Source organism: Corvus moneduloides, chromosome 9 (assembly GCF_009650955.1).
Source record: "Corvus moneduloides isolate bCorMon1 chromosome 9, bCorMon1.pri, whole genome shotgun sequence".
NCBI classification, from domain to species: Eukaryota; Metazoa; Chordata; class Aves; order Passeriformes; family Corvidae; genus Corvus; species Corvus moneduloides.
Genome location: NC_045484.1, coordinates 787411 through 803695, shown reverse-complemented (window position 1 = coordinate 803695; position 16285 = coordinate 787411). Strand labels below are relative to the sequence as shown.

Sequence of the window (16285 nt, the reverse complement as noted above, 5' to 3'; positions counted from 1 at the left end):
GGGTGTGGAATAAGCCAGGCATAACCGTTTCTTGTGGTGCTGTTTTTTCTTCAGACAGCAGCTGAGCTGTGGTGGTGGACTTTTAACCAGGTGGTTGCTGCACACCAGGACTGACTGTTTGGAGTAAGCAGCCATGAGTGGCAAGCTGAGCATCCTCCCATCATCTCGGGGGCTGTGCAGGTCCCTGCAGCTGCCTCTGCTGCCAGACTCACCTCAAGATTAGCAAACTGTAGTTAGGGCTTCAGCAGAGGAAGGAAAAAACCCATGTGCTTCCTAACCTGCGGCAGGTATGAGCAAGGTCTACTCAGCATAACGCACTGGGATCTCTTCCAGTCCCCTGCAAGTTCCCTTCTAATCATGAGGGTAATTTCCTCCCTGAGGGCCCACACAGGGAATTGAATTACTCAAGGAAGGTAATACCTGTACTCGAAGCACTCCAATGCCTTGGTACCTGCAGGGCCAGGTCAGACAGGGTTAGCATCACCGAATCCCAGAATTATTTGGGTTGGAAGGGACCTTAACAATCATCTTCTTTCAACCCCTGCCATGTTCAGGGACACCTTCCACCAGACCAGGCTGCTCCAAGCCTCATCCAACCTGGCCTTGGACACTTCCAGGGATCCAGGGGCAGCCACAGCTTCTCTGGGCACCCTGTGCCAGGGCCTCCTAAAGAACTCGTTCTGTTTTTCCTTCTGGCTCTTACCATGGGCTGCACTTGGGCAGGGCTGGCATCCCAGGAACTATGCCATGAGCTGGTGCAGTGTTGGACAGTCAGTTTATCCTTCAGAATTTTCTTCCTTTGGAACACACAAGCATCTATTTTTTATGGCACCTGTCCCTTTTAATAAGCCCTTTTCAGCTAGAGCAGTTATCCCAGGTGGGTGAAGTTCGAATGTTACAGCTATTAATGTTTTTATAAATCTGTATAAATGCTTCAAGTGCCTCAACTAGTTTTCAGAAAGGCTGACAGCAGTTTAATTTGCTATGGCTACAGAAAGTTTGATGTTTAATTTATTTCTTTGATGCACTGTTTTTAGTTCTGTTTAAGTTGTTGCAGCTGGTGTTCAGGTTTCAGCCTCACTGTTTTTGTAGCTGGAAGGGGCCGTTTTGTTAGTCCCAGTACTTGTAATGCTGCCGTGTAATATTTGCAGGCACCTGTAGATGGTGATGCACTCTGCTCCGTGCCTGGGCTGCATTCCCCCCCCATCCACCTGGACCAGGGAATTGCCAGGCTGGATTAATTGCATTTATGATCCTTCTTGTTTTCTGAGCATGTGGAAAAACCTTGAAAACCTTTCAATTTCCAAAGCGTTTTGGCCTTGGTCTCAGTTAGGATATGCTGTGGGTGGACTTGTCCTGCTGCTCAGTAATTGTAGAGGTGTCACACTCTTACAGTAAGCCACCAGTGGGCACAGCTTAAGGTAAAATGCAAGTTATATGGGAATTACCCACTCTTTAAATTTCCCCCCCTACAGCCGAGCGTATGTGTACCCCTTTCCAACATGAAAGCCAGGGATTGCGTGGGATTCTCGGATCCTGAACCAGCCCTAAGGGCTGCAGTTGCTGCTTCCCTGTCCTGGCAGGGGTTTACAAGGTTTACAACTGGTTGGAGAAAGTGGATGTCGGTGATGACCTTAAGTGATGGCAGTGAGCTGTCCCTCAGTTCTCATGGGCGATTTTGGGGTGGTTCTGTGCCAATCCGGGTATTTCTGTTGCAGGCTGCTTGAGCAGAGCCCTCCCTGCGTGTCCCCGTGTTTGGGTGTCCTGGCGTGAGGAGATGCCCGTCTCGGGTCGCTGAGGAACGGCACAGGCAGCGTCACCCAGCGCAGCACGCCTGTCCCGCTGCCAGCAGCGCAGCCGTGCGTGCCGGAGCTCTGACGGCACAGCTGAGCTGGGAGCCGCGCACAGCCGGGACAGCCGCGCTGCTCCCCGGGCTGACCCCCGCGCCGCTCCCTTGGAACGGGCCCTGAGGAACAGCTGCTAGTTCCTCTTGCGTTTGTGGCTGCAAAACCTCAGCCGAGCCGCTGGGCTACTTAAAAACAGATTATTTGCCTTCCCCGGGCACTCGTCGCTGGTGCTGCAGCTCTGTGGGAACACGGCGCTCCCTGGCATCTCTCCAGCTCCCCCGGCTCCCAGACACGACTGGCCGGGCCCGGGGCGGGGCCGGAGGGTGCCGGGTGCCTCCGCCCGGGCGCGGGGTTGGATTTTGCCGTGTCCCCGCGGCTGGGCCGGCGACGGGAAAGCCGCGTCTGTCCGGGCCCGGCACCGCCCGCAGCTGTCCCCCAGCCACGCCCGTCGCGCCGGGAAGTGAGCTCAGCTCGGGCCGGGGCCCAGCGCAGCCGGGCCCGCTGCCCTGCCGGACCCCCGCCGCCATGGGCCCGGGCAGGCTGCCGGCCCGCCGGGGCCTCGGCTGCTGCGTCCTGGTGCTGCTGCTGCTCCTGGAGGGCTCGGGCAGCCCCGGGACACCGCCACCGCCCCGGCGGCACTGGGCAGAGGAGCAGGGAGCCGTCCCGGAGGGGAAACCGTGGGGCAGGGCGAGGTACGAAGCCGTGAAGAAGCATTTGGGAACTGTGAGTGCCCTCTCCAAGCAGTATTGGCAGTACGTGGCGTGCAAGGTGTGGCAGGAGGGCTGCGAGGAGGAGGAGAAGGAGCGACAGTCCAGTCCCATCCCAAGTAAGAGCCTTGCTCTGTTCTGTCCCTGTGCCTGCCCGGGAAGGAGCAGCAGGGCCGGACACGCTGCTGTGCTCCCGGCTCCTCTGGAGCTGCCTTCCCTTCCCGAGGGTCGCTGCCCCAGGCACCTCCTTCCTTGGCATAGCCGGGGATGAGGGCAGTGCGCTTGCACTTCTTGGGCACTCGGAGCCATCTGGAAGCAGCTGCTGCCAGTTCCGAGCTCCCTGTCCCTCCCCACAGGCAGGGCTGCCCTCAGGGGCACGGCTGAGTCCGTGCACCTGGGAGAGGGCTGCCCGTAACAGGGATCAGCTGAGCGTCTGCTCAGAATGCAAAAAAGCCACTTTCCTGGAACCTCTCTGCTCAGACTGCTGCCCTTTCCAGGCTGGAGCTTTCCTCTGGTGGGCCAAGATTACCTGGAGATCCTCTCTGCCTGGTACTGCAGCTTCGGCAAGTGCTGCGAGACAGGAGACTGCAGGATAATCAACAACATCACAGGTAGGGGCTGTGCTGCTTATTGGCTTGTTTCAAGGGGTTTTTCCTGTTAAAGTGTATTCTAGAAAGTGATGTGAGTAAAGGGCTTTTCTGTGCAGGGTGCTGAGCTGTGGGAGGGAGAGAGGCTGAGCTGAGGCCTGTGTCCCAGCCGGAGTTCTGAGACCAAGGAGAGTTTGTTCCTTACTGCGCAGCATGTCTGCTCCAGCCTGCCATGAGCCCTGCCTGCATCTCATAGCTTCCAGGCACATGCAGTGGGATCCAGACTGGCCCAGGACCCTGCCCTAGGTCGGGAGGGGACACTGAGACCTGTGTGTAAGCCAGGAGTCAGTGTATTTGTGTTTTGCTGTCCCTGAGACTCCTGGTTTGCAAACCCTGTGCTGGCAGCTTGGGAGGGCCTTTGGGCATCCACGCTCTCTGCAGCTGCCAAACACTTCCACCTCTTCCTAAAGGAAAAAAGGAGTCAGTGAAAGATTTGTGTCTTCTTGGAGCCAGAGGCTGATGTAGGCAGGGCACAGGCAGCCTGTGGCTTTAATGTCACTTCAGAGTCCTCTTGGCCAGGCAGCCTGCAGTAGCTGTGCTGGCAGTTTAAGGCTGAGCTCCTGCTCTCTCTGTGCAGGGCTGGAGGCAGACCTCAGTGGGCAGCTCCACGGGCAGCACTTGGCCAAGGAAGTGGTGGTCCGGGCACTGCAGGGGTTCCTGCAGAGCCCAGGGCCCCAGCAGGCGCTGGTCCTGTCCTTCCACGGCTGGTCCGGCACGGGGAAGAACTTTGTGGCTCGGCTGGTGGCCAGCCACCTGTACCGGGACGGGCTGAAGAGTGAGTGTGTCCGGGTGTTCATCTCCCTGCTCCACTTCCCACACCACAACTACATGGACTCCTACAAGGTGAGAGCCACCAACACGGGATGGTGCAGTGTGCTGGGCTGGAGTTCATATCCTTCCCAGCAGCCCACGTGGGGCTGTGGTTGGTGTTTATGAGTGACACTGTGGCTCACACAGCGCTGTCCTGGTCACTGCTGAGCAGGGCTTGCATGGCCTCGAGGCTTCCTCCCTCTCCCACTCTGCCCCTGAGGTCACAGGCTGGCGGTGTACAGGAAGTTTGGGACACACCAAAGAGCTGAGTCCTGGTGACCCAAGGGATGTTCCGTGCCATTTACTGCCATGCTCGGGAATAAAAGCTGCAGGGAGGGGGTTTGTGGGCAGGAAGCCATTGCTCAGAGACTGGCTGGGCATCAGCCTGTTTGTGGCAGGGTGGGTGGCTGCCTTTGCACCACTTGATTTCTTTCTTTCCTCTTTCCTTCACTTACTAAACTATTTTATCTCGCCTCACTCGTTTTCCTGCCTTTGCTCTCCCTGTTCTCTGCCCTGTCCTGCTGGGTGGGAGCTGCGGTGCTTGGCTGGGTTATCCCAGGGCATCCCCAGGCTCCTGACGTTCCTCCCTGCTGCAGGCCCAGCTGCAGAGGCAGATCAGCGAGACCCTGCAGCGCTGCAGGCAGGCCCTGTTCATCTTCGACGAGGCCGAGAAGCTGCATTCCAGCCTTCTGGATGCCATCAGGCCCTTCATGGCTCACCACGACAGCAAGGGCCAGGTGGATCACCAGAGATCCATCTTCCTCTTCCTCAGGTGATTTCTGGGTCCCTGAAGGGATGGGGAGGAACCAGGTGATGGTATTTATCCCCTGAGGTGTGTGGTACCAGGGGCTCAGGCTGCAGGGGAGGGCACAGATACCTCCTTCCCTCGTGGTGGTTGCCTCCCTGTTCAGTTTTACCTATGGATGCTGGGCATCCTCCCTGGGAACAGGGCATTTGCAGGAGCTAATGTGGGACACCTGAGCCAGTGTCTAGACTTTGAGGCAAGGAAGCAGAGTCAGTTAACGTGGTGTCACCCTGCCCAGCTGAGCAGATGTCACACTCCAGGGAGCAAAGCTGGGGCTGAAGGCCTTGGTGGGAAGTTGCTGTGCACTGTTAGGAGCTGGGGAGTTTCCACTGTGCAGACTGAGGCACTGTGAGGCTGATCCCGGCATCAGCACAGCCCGGTTTAGTTGGTTCCTCTCCCAGGAGATGGGCACATGTGCACCCCAGCACTGTCTCTGGGTGGGATGCAGCTGGAGGGAGAAATGGGACATCTCAAAACCAAGATGGGAGGCAGGCACCTGTCTGAAGTAGCTCCTAAAGAATGAGAGACCCTTGGGCCCCTTTCAGTGTAGGAATTGCAGCCTTCAGCTTGGCTCTGGCAGGAGCTGTTCCCACTGGTTGCGGGTGAGCAGAGCATTCCTCCTCCACCTCCCACCATCCAGGCAAGTGTTGTACCCTCCAAGCTTGGTGGTTCCCTCAGAGAGGTCTCCCTGCCTGTGGAGGACCTGTCTGTGTGCCCAGGGCCTGTGGAACTGACCACAGTCTGGTCCCACCTGCGTGGGCCTCCAGCAGAGCCGTGGCAGAAGGGGCAGGTCCTGCCCTGTTGCTCAGCACGGGGTGGACGTGCTGCCAGCTGCACTGGGCTGACCTCGTGTCCTGCCTGGAAAGCCAGCAAGGTCAGCAATGGACACCGTGTTGCCCCACCTTGTGCCACCAAGCAGAGGGGAGCAGGGTGCCTTGAACTGCAGCAGTGTGTAATCCCAGGGGTTTCATCATTGCTGGTGGCAGTGTGACACTGACCTGCTTCAGGAGGGACAGCTCTGCTCCAGGGCTCCTGGGGACATGGGCACGGTGGTGCAGCTCTGCCCAGGTGTGGGAGCCGGGGCTGGCTGCCTGTCCCGGGTCAGAAGGGGCTGCTTGTCCCGTAGTTTGGGTTGGGAGCAGGATCAGTACAAGCTGTTTTCCCCTAACAAGGGGCAGGTGGGGTGGTGGTGGCAATCAGTGGTGGCTTTTTGATTTTTGCTGCCTTCCATTTGGGGTCCAGAGCCACTGACATGGGGACAGGGTGCAAAGTCTATGTCTCCCACTGCCTCTCTGCCTCCCACCCTGAGCTCTGCATCCAGCTGGTTCCCAGTTCACTGGGGCATTCAGGGCTGGGGGCAAACCCCTCACCAGCACTTGGGGGGGCTACTTTTCCAGGGTGAAGGGCTGTCCTTGGACCCTCAACAGCTGCCAGGACCTTGCAATCCTCACCACTGTGGGTGTCCAGAGGAGTCCTTAGGTGGGAACTGTGCTGCAGCTTTGTCCCATGGGCAGAGGATGCTTTGCCAAGTGCTGGGCTGCCACTTGAATCCCTGCCCTGGACCTTTACTTCCAGTAGGACTCCTGTGTGCTCTGCCCTTTAGCTTGGACTTTGTGGTGGCTTATTCAACATGTGGTGTGGAGCCAAGTGTCACCTGCGAGGTCGAGGGCTTCCCAAGCCAGGACAGGGGACTGAGGGAGGTGAAGGAATCTGCTGCCTCTGGGTCTGAGCTGGCAGGATGGCAAACACAGCTGGATCAATGCCTATGGAAAGGGGCTCTTTGGGAAGAAGGCTGGCTCTCCACGTGCTGATCCTAGACAGCAAATCCTCTGTTGCCAACAGAACTGCTGGGGCGTGTCTGCAGGGAAGCTGCTGGCAGCTCTCAGCAGCTCAGCTCTGGGGGAAATCTTGAGTGACTTCCCTCTGTGTCCTCAGCAATCTTGGTGGCAACACCATCAATGAGGTCGCCCTGGACTTCTGGCGAGCCGGCCGGGCACGGGAGGAGATCTCCATGGAGCTCCTGGAGCAGCGGCTGCGGCTGGAGCTGCAGGAGGCTGCAGGTAAGAGCTGGGCTCGCTCCTGGGGGGCTGTGGGCAGCTGCCTGCAAAGCTGCCCCTCTGCACCATCTCGCCCTGCGTGCCACGCAGGCCTGTGCATGGGGGAATGAGCCCTCACCCCACTCCAGGCCGGGCTGGTCAAAGATGAGAGCCCCATCCCTGGTCCCTGTGAGCCAAGGCATGTGGGGAGGGAGCCAGGAGTCCTTCTGGCCCCCTTCAGCCCTGCAAATGGCCGGGGGCAAGAGGCAGCCCAGTGCCATAGGGCAGTACTGAGGCTTCTCTGGGGCTCCAGGCATCTCTTGGCGTGATTCCTGGAGATGCTCTGTGCTCGGGCTCAGTGCTGAGCAGCTCTGCACAAGTGGGTCCCACCACACACGGCTGGACGAGCCCCTCGCAGCCAGGCCTGGCCTCGCAGAGGGGCAGTGCTCTCAGGGGAAGCTGCTGAGTTTGCCTTGCCTTGTGTTTCTCTCCAGAGAGCAGTTATGCCCACAGCCACCTCCTCCAGGAGAACCTCATTGATTTCGTGGTGCCCTTCCTGCCTCTGGAGTACCACCACGTGAAGCTCTGCGCGCGCGACGCCTTCCTGGCCCGCGGGCTTCCCTACACCGAGGCAATGCTCGACGAGGTGGCCCAGATGATGGTGTTTGTCCCCAAAGAGGAGAAGCTTTTCTCTGCACAGGGCTGCAAATCCGTGCCCCAGCGCATCAATTACTTCCTTCCTTGAACACCAGGTGGGACCACACATGTGCTGAAGGTGGTGCTGCACTCTGGGAGCTGCTCTCTTTGCTCAGCGTCAGGCAAGCAGATGACCCAGCCAGGCACTTGCACAAGGACTTAACAGAGACTGAACCTCCTGTTACTCCCAGAGCTGTTACAGGGAAGGAGGTGCATCCCTTACACCTGGGATGTGGGGACAGCCTGTGCTTGGCTGTGTTTGGAGTCTGTCTGGTGTTTCAAGTCCCTTCTTTGAGCTGGCAGTAGCCTGATGCGGTTCTGCTGACAGATGCTGTTCCATGGGGGCGAGGACTGGCAATGTCCAAGTCCTTGGTTTGTTGCTGTGTGGTGAAGGGAGGCCTTGGGCAGGCTGGTCCTGTTGACACTGTGGCCAGAGCCATGTCCCCGTCCCCAGTTTTCTCTGTCACTTTACAAGATCACCCAGAACTGTTCTGCTGGAGTTGAGTTTTTCCCCTCTTGCTCTCATGCCTTTCTAAGGTGTCTGCTGCTCAGGGACACATGGGCCAGGATCATAGTCTGCACAGGGAGAAAATGACTGAATAATCTCCTCTGGAGATGCCAGATCCATAGCTCTCACTTCGGAGTGCCCATCTCTCTGGAGTCTTCCGTTGTATGGAAGCTGCTGCCGGGGTGAGGGGAACTTCTGCTGCCATTGTTTTTCTGAGTGGGTTGGTGAAGAGCCCGTTTCCTTCACTGCAAAACCAAAAAGGGGAGAGAATCCTTCTGCCAAGGGCAAAGGGCAGCTGAGGACGATGGTGGCTGAAGCACCAGGCTGCAGGTAAATGTGAGTTTTCATGGATGCAGTAAAAGCTTGGTTTTTTCCTTTTTTTTTTTTGTTTTTCTCCTCAGTACATTTCATGCTGTGGTTTTTCGGCTGGTATCAGCATTATTATTATTATTCCAAGGGGCTGTTTGCTGTCTGGGTACTCGCCAGGTGATAAGTGTGTTACAGCAGCTCCAAAAAATGTCAACAGTGTTACGGGAATGACTTTGTGACCTCTGGGTCAAAACTCCCTTCCAACAGGGCTGTGCTGCCGAGGGGTGAACAGCACATGCCAAGGACAGGGCCTGGCTTCCCGGCCACCCCCACAGGGGACCTTTGACCTATTTTAAGCTTTGACCCATTTTGCAGTGCCAGCGATGAGCAGCGGCCTCTGGGAAAGATTGACCAGACACGTCCTGGCCCTGCAGGCTTTGAGTCCCTGCGGGCACGCTGGCTCCGTTATCTAACAGATAGTCCCGGGCAGAGGTGAGCCAGCTGCTTTCCTGCTGCTCAGCCAACTTGGCTGCTGCGTGGGGTGGACCTTCGGGCTCTGCCAGCCTGTGTGAGCAGGCATTTCTGAGACTTGGTTTATGGTTAATCTCGGGTGTCAGAAGCCTGGGAAACATCGGGGGCGAGGGACCCAGGGATGGCAGTCGGGGAAGAGGCTGCTGCCCCACAGGACACAACTCGGGTTGTGTTTGGCCACTCGGGCAGAAAGTTCAGCAAGCTGTTTGTTGAAGGTTGTGTGTAAGCCTGGATAAACTGGGATTTTTTTCTAAGTGTAAGAAAGTGTTGAGCTGTTTGGGTTAGGCTGACACAGGCTGGGGTGGCACCAACAACGGTGAGGCAAGAGCTGCGCTCTGCCAGGTCCCAAGGGTGTGTGTCTCACTGGGGTGAGCTTTGATCAGCCCCACGACAGCAAGAGCTGCTCTCTGACCATGTTGGGGCAACAATTTGGTTCTAAACAGATACCACATAAATAAAGATACTGCTTTTTTTTTGCAACCTGCTGGGACTAAATTATTTCTCTTTTTAAAACAGGTTTATAACAGGTTTTTCTACCCAAACGAATGAGCTTCTGGTTAGGACTGAGCAGCTTCAAATATTCATTAAGAAAAAAAAAAGCAGCACCTACTCAAGTAGTTTTTGCCAATAAAATATTGCAACCTTTATTTAAAACAAAATGCAAATTGGCAAAACTTTGTGGAACGACAGGCAAAGAGGCCCTTCCAAGGGCCTTATTTACATCAAGTTTAACACTGTTCGCAGTTCACAGTCAGACGATAGTGAGAGAATTAAATTAGAAAAACAACCAAAATATATTACAATAACAATTAAAAAACAAAAACAGTTGACAACACTGCTAAGAGTGATCGGTGATTAACGTGTTTCATTTCAATCCATTCCTGCCCTCAACGAGTTCACTACCAATACACAAACAGTGCCATGTGAGCCGGGCGGGCTCCACCTCCCGTGCACAACAGACATGGGGAAGAACGACCTCCTTTGGTACAGACATTGCTGAGTGTGAGAAACAAGGCAGAGTCCCAGAACCTCTCGTTACCTGCCACCAGAGAATGGGCTGAGGGCTTTGTTCCAGATCCAGAGATCTGCAGCACAACCCCAGCACGCAGCAGTGCTGGCCAGTGCCCTGGGAGCTTTCCACACATGCTGCAGTCTCTGCCTTTCAGTCTCCCTGCCCGCTCCTGATGGGCAGCAGGGCTGAGCTGAGTGTGTTACCCGAGGAGGCAGCAGCCTGATGGCTTTGTAACCACCCCCTTCTGGAGTCCTTCTGGAGTCACTCGTGCCTGTCAGCGCTGCGGGTGCCCAGAGGAAAAGGCTGCCTCAGGTAAGCGGTAGCACACGAGGGTCGGGATTGCTCTGTGGCTGCACAGTGTAACCCACCCCCCACCTCCGCCTGCTGGGGGGGCTGCTCTGGCTCCACTGTGGGGGTTGGGTCCCTGTGCCCCACAACTCCTGCAAAAAGCACCCTGACAGATGTCAGCCTTGTGTTTGGCCGTCTCTCAGACACAAGGCCAGTGGCACCCAGGAGAAACGGCCCGAGGAGGACAGGCACAGCCCTCCCTCCCTCCCTGCTGTGTTCTGCATCAGCAACGCTGCTCCCTTCAATTCCCCTTTCCCAGTGGCTAAATTTGGTGCAGACCCAAGACGCAGACTCTTAGCTCAGCGTCACCCCTGTCCACACTAATGAAGAACGTGACTGAATTGAGTGCACCACGTGGGGGTTAAGAAGGGTGTACAGTGCAGGAAGAAGAGAGAATTGCACCTGTGAGTCAGCGAATTCCCACAGTGGTAGGAAGAGAAAGTGCCCCACTGAGCTCACTCTGTGAGCACGTGCTTTGTGCTTGGCGCTACCAGGCCCGAGGGTGCCATCCCCGTGGCAAAGATGACTTTAAATGCTTTAAATTCTGGCCCATAGTAGTGCAAGTGAGAGAGCCCAGCTCCAGCCATGCCCTCACGGCTGCCTGACAGTGCTGAGGAGCAGAAAGAACAGGATTTATGCCTTGTCCCCTGCCCCAAACCATGGAGCATGAAGTGCTCTTTGCTGGGACAAGTAATGGGTGTCACCCCATACATGTTCCTTTGCACATACGGTGCCAGGCTGAAAGCAGAGAATTGGCCACAGTGGAGACCTTTAAGGCTGAAGAGAAAGCCAGACCGAGCTAAAGGGAGAGGGAATGGTCAAAGTTTTAGGAGTAGCTGTGGAAGGAAGAACAACTGGATGGTGATTTACAGCAGAAGCAGCTTTCCTGGATAGCATCCTTTTGCTATCCTGCCACAGGGCAGGGGGCATTGCAGTTTGGGAATAAAACACTGTAGGGCAGCAGAAGTCCCAGCAATTCTGCAGCATTCAATTTAGGGGGGAAAAAAGCCTGTCAAGTCAGCACTACCTCTGCCACAATCTCCCTCCCTGATGTTAGATGATAGGTAAGAGCAGAGAAAACACTTTGCACGGGAGTGACAACAGGCGAATCCCCAAATTCCAGTGCCTTTGTTTTTCCACCACAGGAGGGCTCAGAACTAAATGGGCTCCTGTGTTGGGCACAGAGGTTGTAGAGTCTCTGTGCTTGGCAATGCCCAAAAGCTGCCTGGACATGATCCTCAGAGGTGGCTCTAGGTGGCCCTGCTTGGGTAAAGCGTTTGGACCAGGTGGCCTCCAATGGCCCCTCCAACCTCAGCCATTCTGTGACTCTGTCCTGTCCCACTGCCCATCTCTGCTGCAGGGCCCAGGAGAAACCACGGGGCATCTGAAAGGAAGTGGGGATGGCCAGTGTTCTTTGGGACACAGCTGCTTTCTTCAGAAAGGGCTGGAAGGGGGGAGTTCTAGCAGTTAGAAATTCCATACTGCTATTTTGTCACTTTTGCTGGAGCTTTTCTGGAAGACTGGCATTCAGGGGAGAAAATAAAAAGGCTTCTTTCAAAATTTCATCAGAATTGGGCTAAGCTTTAAAATGTTGTGGTTAGAATTCCCCTGGGAATCCCTTCAGTTCCAGCCTGTTTGTCCCAGGCTGAGCAGCAGTCCAAGGATGGAACCATGTGATTGTCTGCCAGGGCAAGCAAGACCTGCCCTTCTGCCCCAAAGAAAAGAGAGCCCCCACCTTCTAAACCCTTCTGATTGTTTGGCAGGCCATGTGAAGCAATGCCACAAGCCACCTTCCCTTTGCAGGTCACCTTTCCAAAGGCAGTTAGTTTGGATGCACACCTTCCATAAAGATGACTGAAAGAGATAAGGTAAACCACAAAAGCCCTCAGTAAAGTCTACCAGATAAGGAGTTGGTACTCTGCCTGATGTGGCTGTGGGGGGAGGAGCCTTGAGACAGCCCCGAGGGCTGCAGGGGATCAGGACTTGCCAGCACAAGGGGCTGCTTCGTTCTTTTTTCCCCCCTACCCTTTCACTTACTGGGCCATGGAAGCCCACTGGTCCCTTGTACCTCCCTGCTGTGCCTCCACACACCCTGACACAACTTTGCTTAGCTCAGACCAGAATGAAATGAGGATTCTCAGACACCAGCCCATTTCTAAAGATTTTTCCAGGCCTGTCTTGCTCTGTGGAAAAAACAGCAACACTTGCTGACACCCCCAGCCTGCTTCCAAGCACCAACATGTGCTTCTGAAGTCACACCTGTGCCACAGCTCCACTCTAAATGCTCAGACTAAAAGCAGCACAGTCACACTTGAAAAACAAGTTTTAAAAGTGTTTTAGCCAAAAATAAAAGATTTAAGGTGCAAAGCAAGCGAGATCCTCTATCACCAGCAGTGTGAATTGAGCAGCAGCATGCAGGTAATGTGTATTTGGAGCCAGGTTTCAGGCCTGTTTCCTTTCCTCACAAACCAGCAACTGAGCTCTTCCTACTCGCCAGTACATTTACACCTTGGGGAGTTGCACATAGACACAGACCAGCTTTTTGAGGCCCCAGCAGTCTGCAAACAGCACCAGGACCAAGGATGACAACGTCAACCACTCAGCTGCTCTCATTCTGGGATTGTTAGAAGGCATCAGAGACCCAGTGGAAGCCCTTCAAGGTAGAGCCACAGCTTTTGTTGCCGCGCCTCAGGCAGAGGAGTGCACAGGGTATGTGCACGTTCCCTCCACCACAGCGTAGGATTCTGGTCTAGCCTTTAAAATACAGGAATAAGTACATGGGCATGCCTGTGGTGTTTCCCTGTGTGCTGCCATACTTTATCACCTTGGGATGCAGGGAAGCTGGAAGCCTGTGAGACAGGTAAGCACCAGAACAAATCCCAGTATTTTGGCAGTGTGAAGGGTCAGGGACAGGTCCAGGGAACCCTGCAGCAGTTAGGACATGTGGTGGGCAGGCTGGGCTGTACTTTCTGGCTCTCCAGCTGGCCCTGCAATGCTGTGACTGCTAAAAGAATGTGGAGAACAGCCAGGGGAGCGGAGGCTCTGCCTTACCTACCATGGGTCCTCACGGTGATCAAACGGAACTGGGGAGTCAACCTGGTAACAAGTTAAAAACAATCTAGAGCTTAAAGAAAGAAAGAACCCACCCACTCCAACAACAACACTGGCAAGTTGTGCAAGAGCCCCAAACTACTCAAAAATGACCATCAAGCAGCACCTGTGCTAGACCACTAGAAATAGGTATCAGCTGAGTGAAGGCTGCGTGGTGGGAAGGGGGAATTCCAGTGGTCAGTCTGCCCAGCATCCCTGACGCTTCCAACACAATGACGATGAGAACGTGGCAGATGGGGTGGACAGGAGGGAAAAGGGACAGTTCCATATATTAACTAATCTTGCAGTTCTCATTACAGCAGCAACAGCGCTATGGAAGTTAAGCCATCCAGCCCAGTGCATCCACCTCCAGCAGCTCTGAATACTGTCAGTGCATTAGACCTTCCCCCCTAGCTGCACACGACCCCCCTGCGGAGCCCCTCCGGCTCCAACTGCTCTGCTGCTGGTACCAGCAGAGCCCCAGTGCCTTTCCTGGGCCTCGTCAGGACAGCAAAGCACACGTGAGTGCAGCCAGGGCAGGGTCTGTAGAGCCGGGCAGCTGCAGCCACCCCAGGGCTCCGGCTGCCACCACGTCCTGCCCAGAGGGAGAACCTGCCATTGGTTCTCCTGCCTCTCCGAGGGATGAGAAGGAACTTCCTTCCCTTGCCATACCAAGCAGATCAGCCTGACTAGGTAGGGACAGATCCTTGATGTTCTGTGCCTTACAGCTTTAATCTACCCTCTCCATCCCCAATTTTTTGAGATGAACCTGTAAACGTGAGGAGAACTCAGTGATCTGAGGTACTTCACATACTCAAGTATCAGTCTTTCCTTTTGAAAGCATCAGTACAGAAAAACAGTCCCCCCCTCCCCGTGTGTGTTTCTCTTACCCAGATCGACAGTAGCTACCTTTGCACCACATCACTGATTTCTTGGACACATGACAATAAGTTATTAAGGACGGGGTTTGCCCCAGGGACGCCAGCAGCTGTCGAGGACACCTGCAGCTCCTGCAGGCTGAGTTCCAGTTTGCTCACGGCTTCCCGGAAGGCAAATTTGTTGCGCGTGTGCGGGATGCAGTCCACGTAGCCTGAGCAGTAATCCAGCAGCTGGTGCCCCGTGTCCACCAGCTGGCTGTTGGGCGTGGGCTCGGCGATGGCGCTCGAGAGCAGATCCGCGCACTCCAGCAGCGCCTCCTTGCTGATCTTGTCTGCGGAGATTTTCTCGGCCACCTGCTTGGTCTTTCTCAGCGCTACCTTGGTGCCAGCCGTGCCGTTGGCCATTTTCACTGGGGAGGTGGAAGACGATGACAGAGGCACTTGAGGCGGAGGCATCACGGGCCTCCCAGATTTTCCACCAACAGGTGCTGCTGCTGCTGCTGCCTTCTTACTCCCTTCGCTCGGTTCCAGTCCGTGCTGCGCTCCTGCCGCGCTGCTCAGCTCTTCTGCTGCATCCGAGCAGGCAGCTGGCTGTTGCAGGAGCCGCATCACTGGTGGTGGAGGTGGAGCACACTTTGGTTTTACCCGTCTGGGCCGGTCCCTGTCGCCGGAAGAAGTGACCTGATGCTCAGATAAGAGCTTAAATTTATTACCCTGAGAGTCTGTGCCAATGAGCTGCACGTCTGCTGGAGTGTGTTTTAGAGTGGGTGAGATTAGGACTGGCACTTTGTGGTTATGAGTGGTTGGAAGTATTGCTGCAGCCTTTACCGGAGATGACCACCCTGTCCTCTCGCCATCCTCAAGGGCCCCTTGTCGTGGGCCACTGTTTTTTTCTTTGCCCTTAGGAGCTGCCGCTAGCCCTGGACCCTCCTTTTCTTCCGCTGCGGAGGGAGTTCGGAAAGGGAGTGCTGTGGCACCCCTTGGCAAGAGTTTTGCTTTTGGTCTCTCTCTGGTCAAAGCAGGGCCTTCTTCAAACCTTTTGGGAATCAGGTCACTGGCCCTCGCCGTGCTCTCATCGGGCTGAGAGGAGGTGGACACAGTCCGTTCCAGCTGAATTTTTGACCTCTGGGAATTTCTGGGAAGGGTCATTGCCATCCTATCCTGCTCTGGAAGCCCTGAGGACATGGAAGATGTAGAGTTTGACCTTGGAAAAGGCTTTGAAGCTTCTTCATTGCCAGTGGGTTTTCCTGCTCGTAAACCCAGTGTCTTTTTAATCAAGCGTGGCGTAAAGAAGCCAGTGATGCCCGACCACCCTCCGCCAGTGCTCACACCCCCAGCACTGCTGGGCCCAGTGCCATCCTCGCTGTAGAAGGTCCTCTGCACAAAGCCCCCTCCGTAGCACTTGGGGGGTGCCAGGCTCGTGTCCTGCTGCGCGGGAGCAAAGGAGAACCCGTCCACGTGCTGCAAGGAGGCAACAGAGGAAAAGTTACCCGTCAGCTCGTATTTCTTGTGGGGCTGATTCTCCATCTCCCGGAAGGAACTGCTGCGCTTGGGAGGCGTGGGAGCATTCCTCTTCTTCATAAAGGAGCTGAAGAAGCCCCCTTTCCTGTCCCTGGTGAACGTGGTCTCTTTGGCATCCTCCAGGAGGCTGCTGGGGGACTTGTCCCTCTGCTTGCGGGGCAGTGCGGGGGACCCGCCTGTCGGCTGTGTGCTTCTGATGAAACCTGGGTGGAAGAAACAGGTGTCAATGTGCACAATCCATTTCCATTTCCACCTCCCTGTCCTGCACTGGTGTATTTACCTGCCCAGGTGCTGCAGAGACAGAGTGAAAAGCAGAGAGAACTTGTATTTTATTATTTTTTCTCTACTTTTTTTCCGTTTCTTGTCTGTTTTCTACACTGAGGAGGCCACTTTGGAGAGAGATCAGAAAAGAGTTGCTCTTTTCTTTTAGTTTATTACTCCCTTCCTGTTATTTTTTGCTCCTTTCCAAATACCCTAAGCATAGAAGAAAATCTCTTGCTGCACTGTTAACTTCAGTTTTGAAGCTGTCGTTTAAAAAAG

General features: G+C 55.3%; 2 protein-coding genes across 7 annotated transcripts in view; one reads left to right on the top strand and one right to left on the bottom strand.

Moving 5' to 3' along the window:
- The first annotated feature begins 1857 nt into the window (after nt 1-1857).
- Nucleotides 1858-9744, top strand: TOR3A (torsin family 3 member A). The gene is made up of 6 exons (XM_032118633.1): nt 1858-2673; nt 3052-3165; nt 3779-4044; nt 4608-4783; nt 6752-6876; nt 7347-9744. Exons 1-6 carry the CDS (start codon nt 2373-2375, stop codon nt 7595-7597), a joined length of 1233 nt encoding a protein of 410 aa, XP_031974524.1. The 5' UTR covers nt 1858-2372; the 3' UTR covers nt 7598-9744.
- Nucleotides 9514-16285, bottom strand: part of ABL2 (ABL proto-oncogene 2, non-receptor tyrosine kinase) — a 47135-nt gene continuing 40363 nt past the window's right edge. For 4 of the 6 annotated variants that reach the window (XM_032118627.1, XM_032118629.1, XM_032118630.1 and 1 more), the window contains exon 11: nt 9514-15948. In XM_032118627.1, the coding sequence (XP_031974518.1) occupies nt 14252-15948 (1697 nt within the window). In that variant the 3' untranslated portion in view covers nt 9514-14251. The remainder of the gene's footprint in view (nt 15949-16285) is intronic. The other 2 variants (XM_032118631.1, XM_032118632.1) reach the window with 1 other exon arrangement.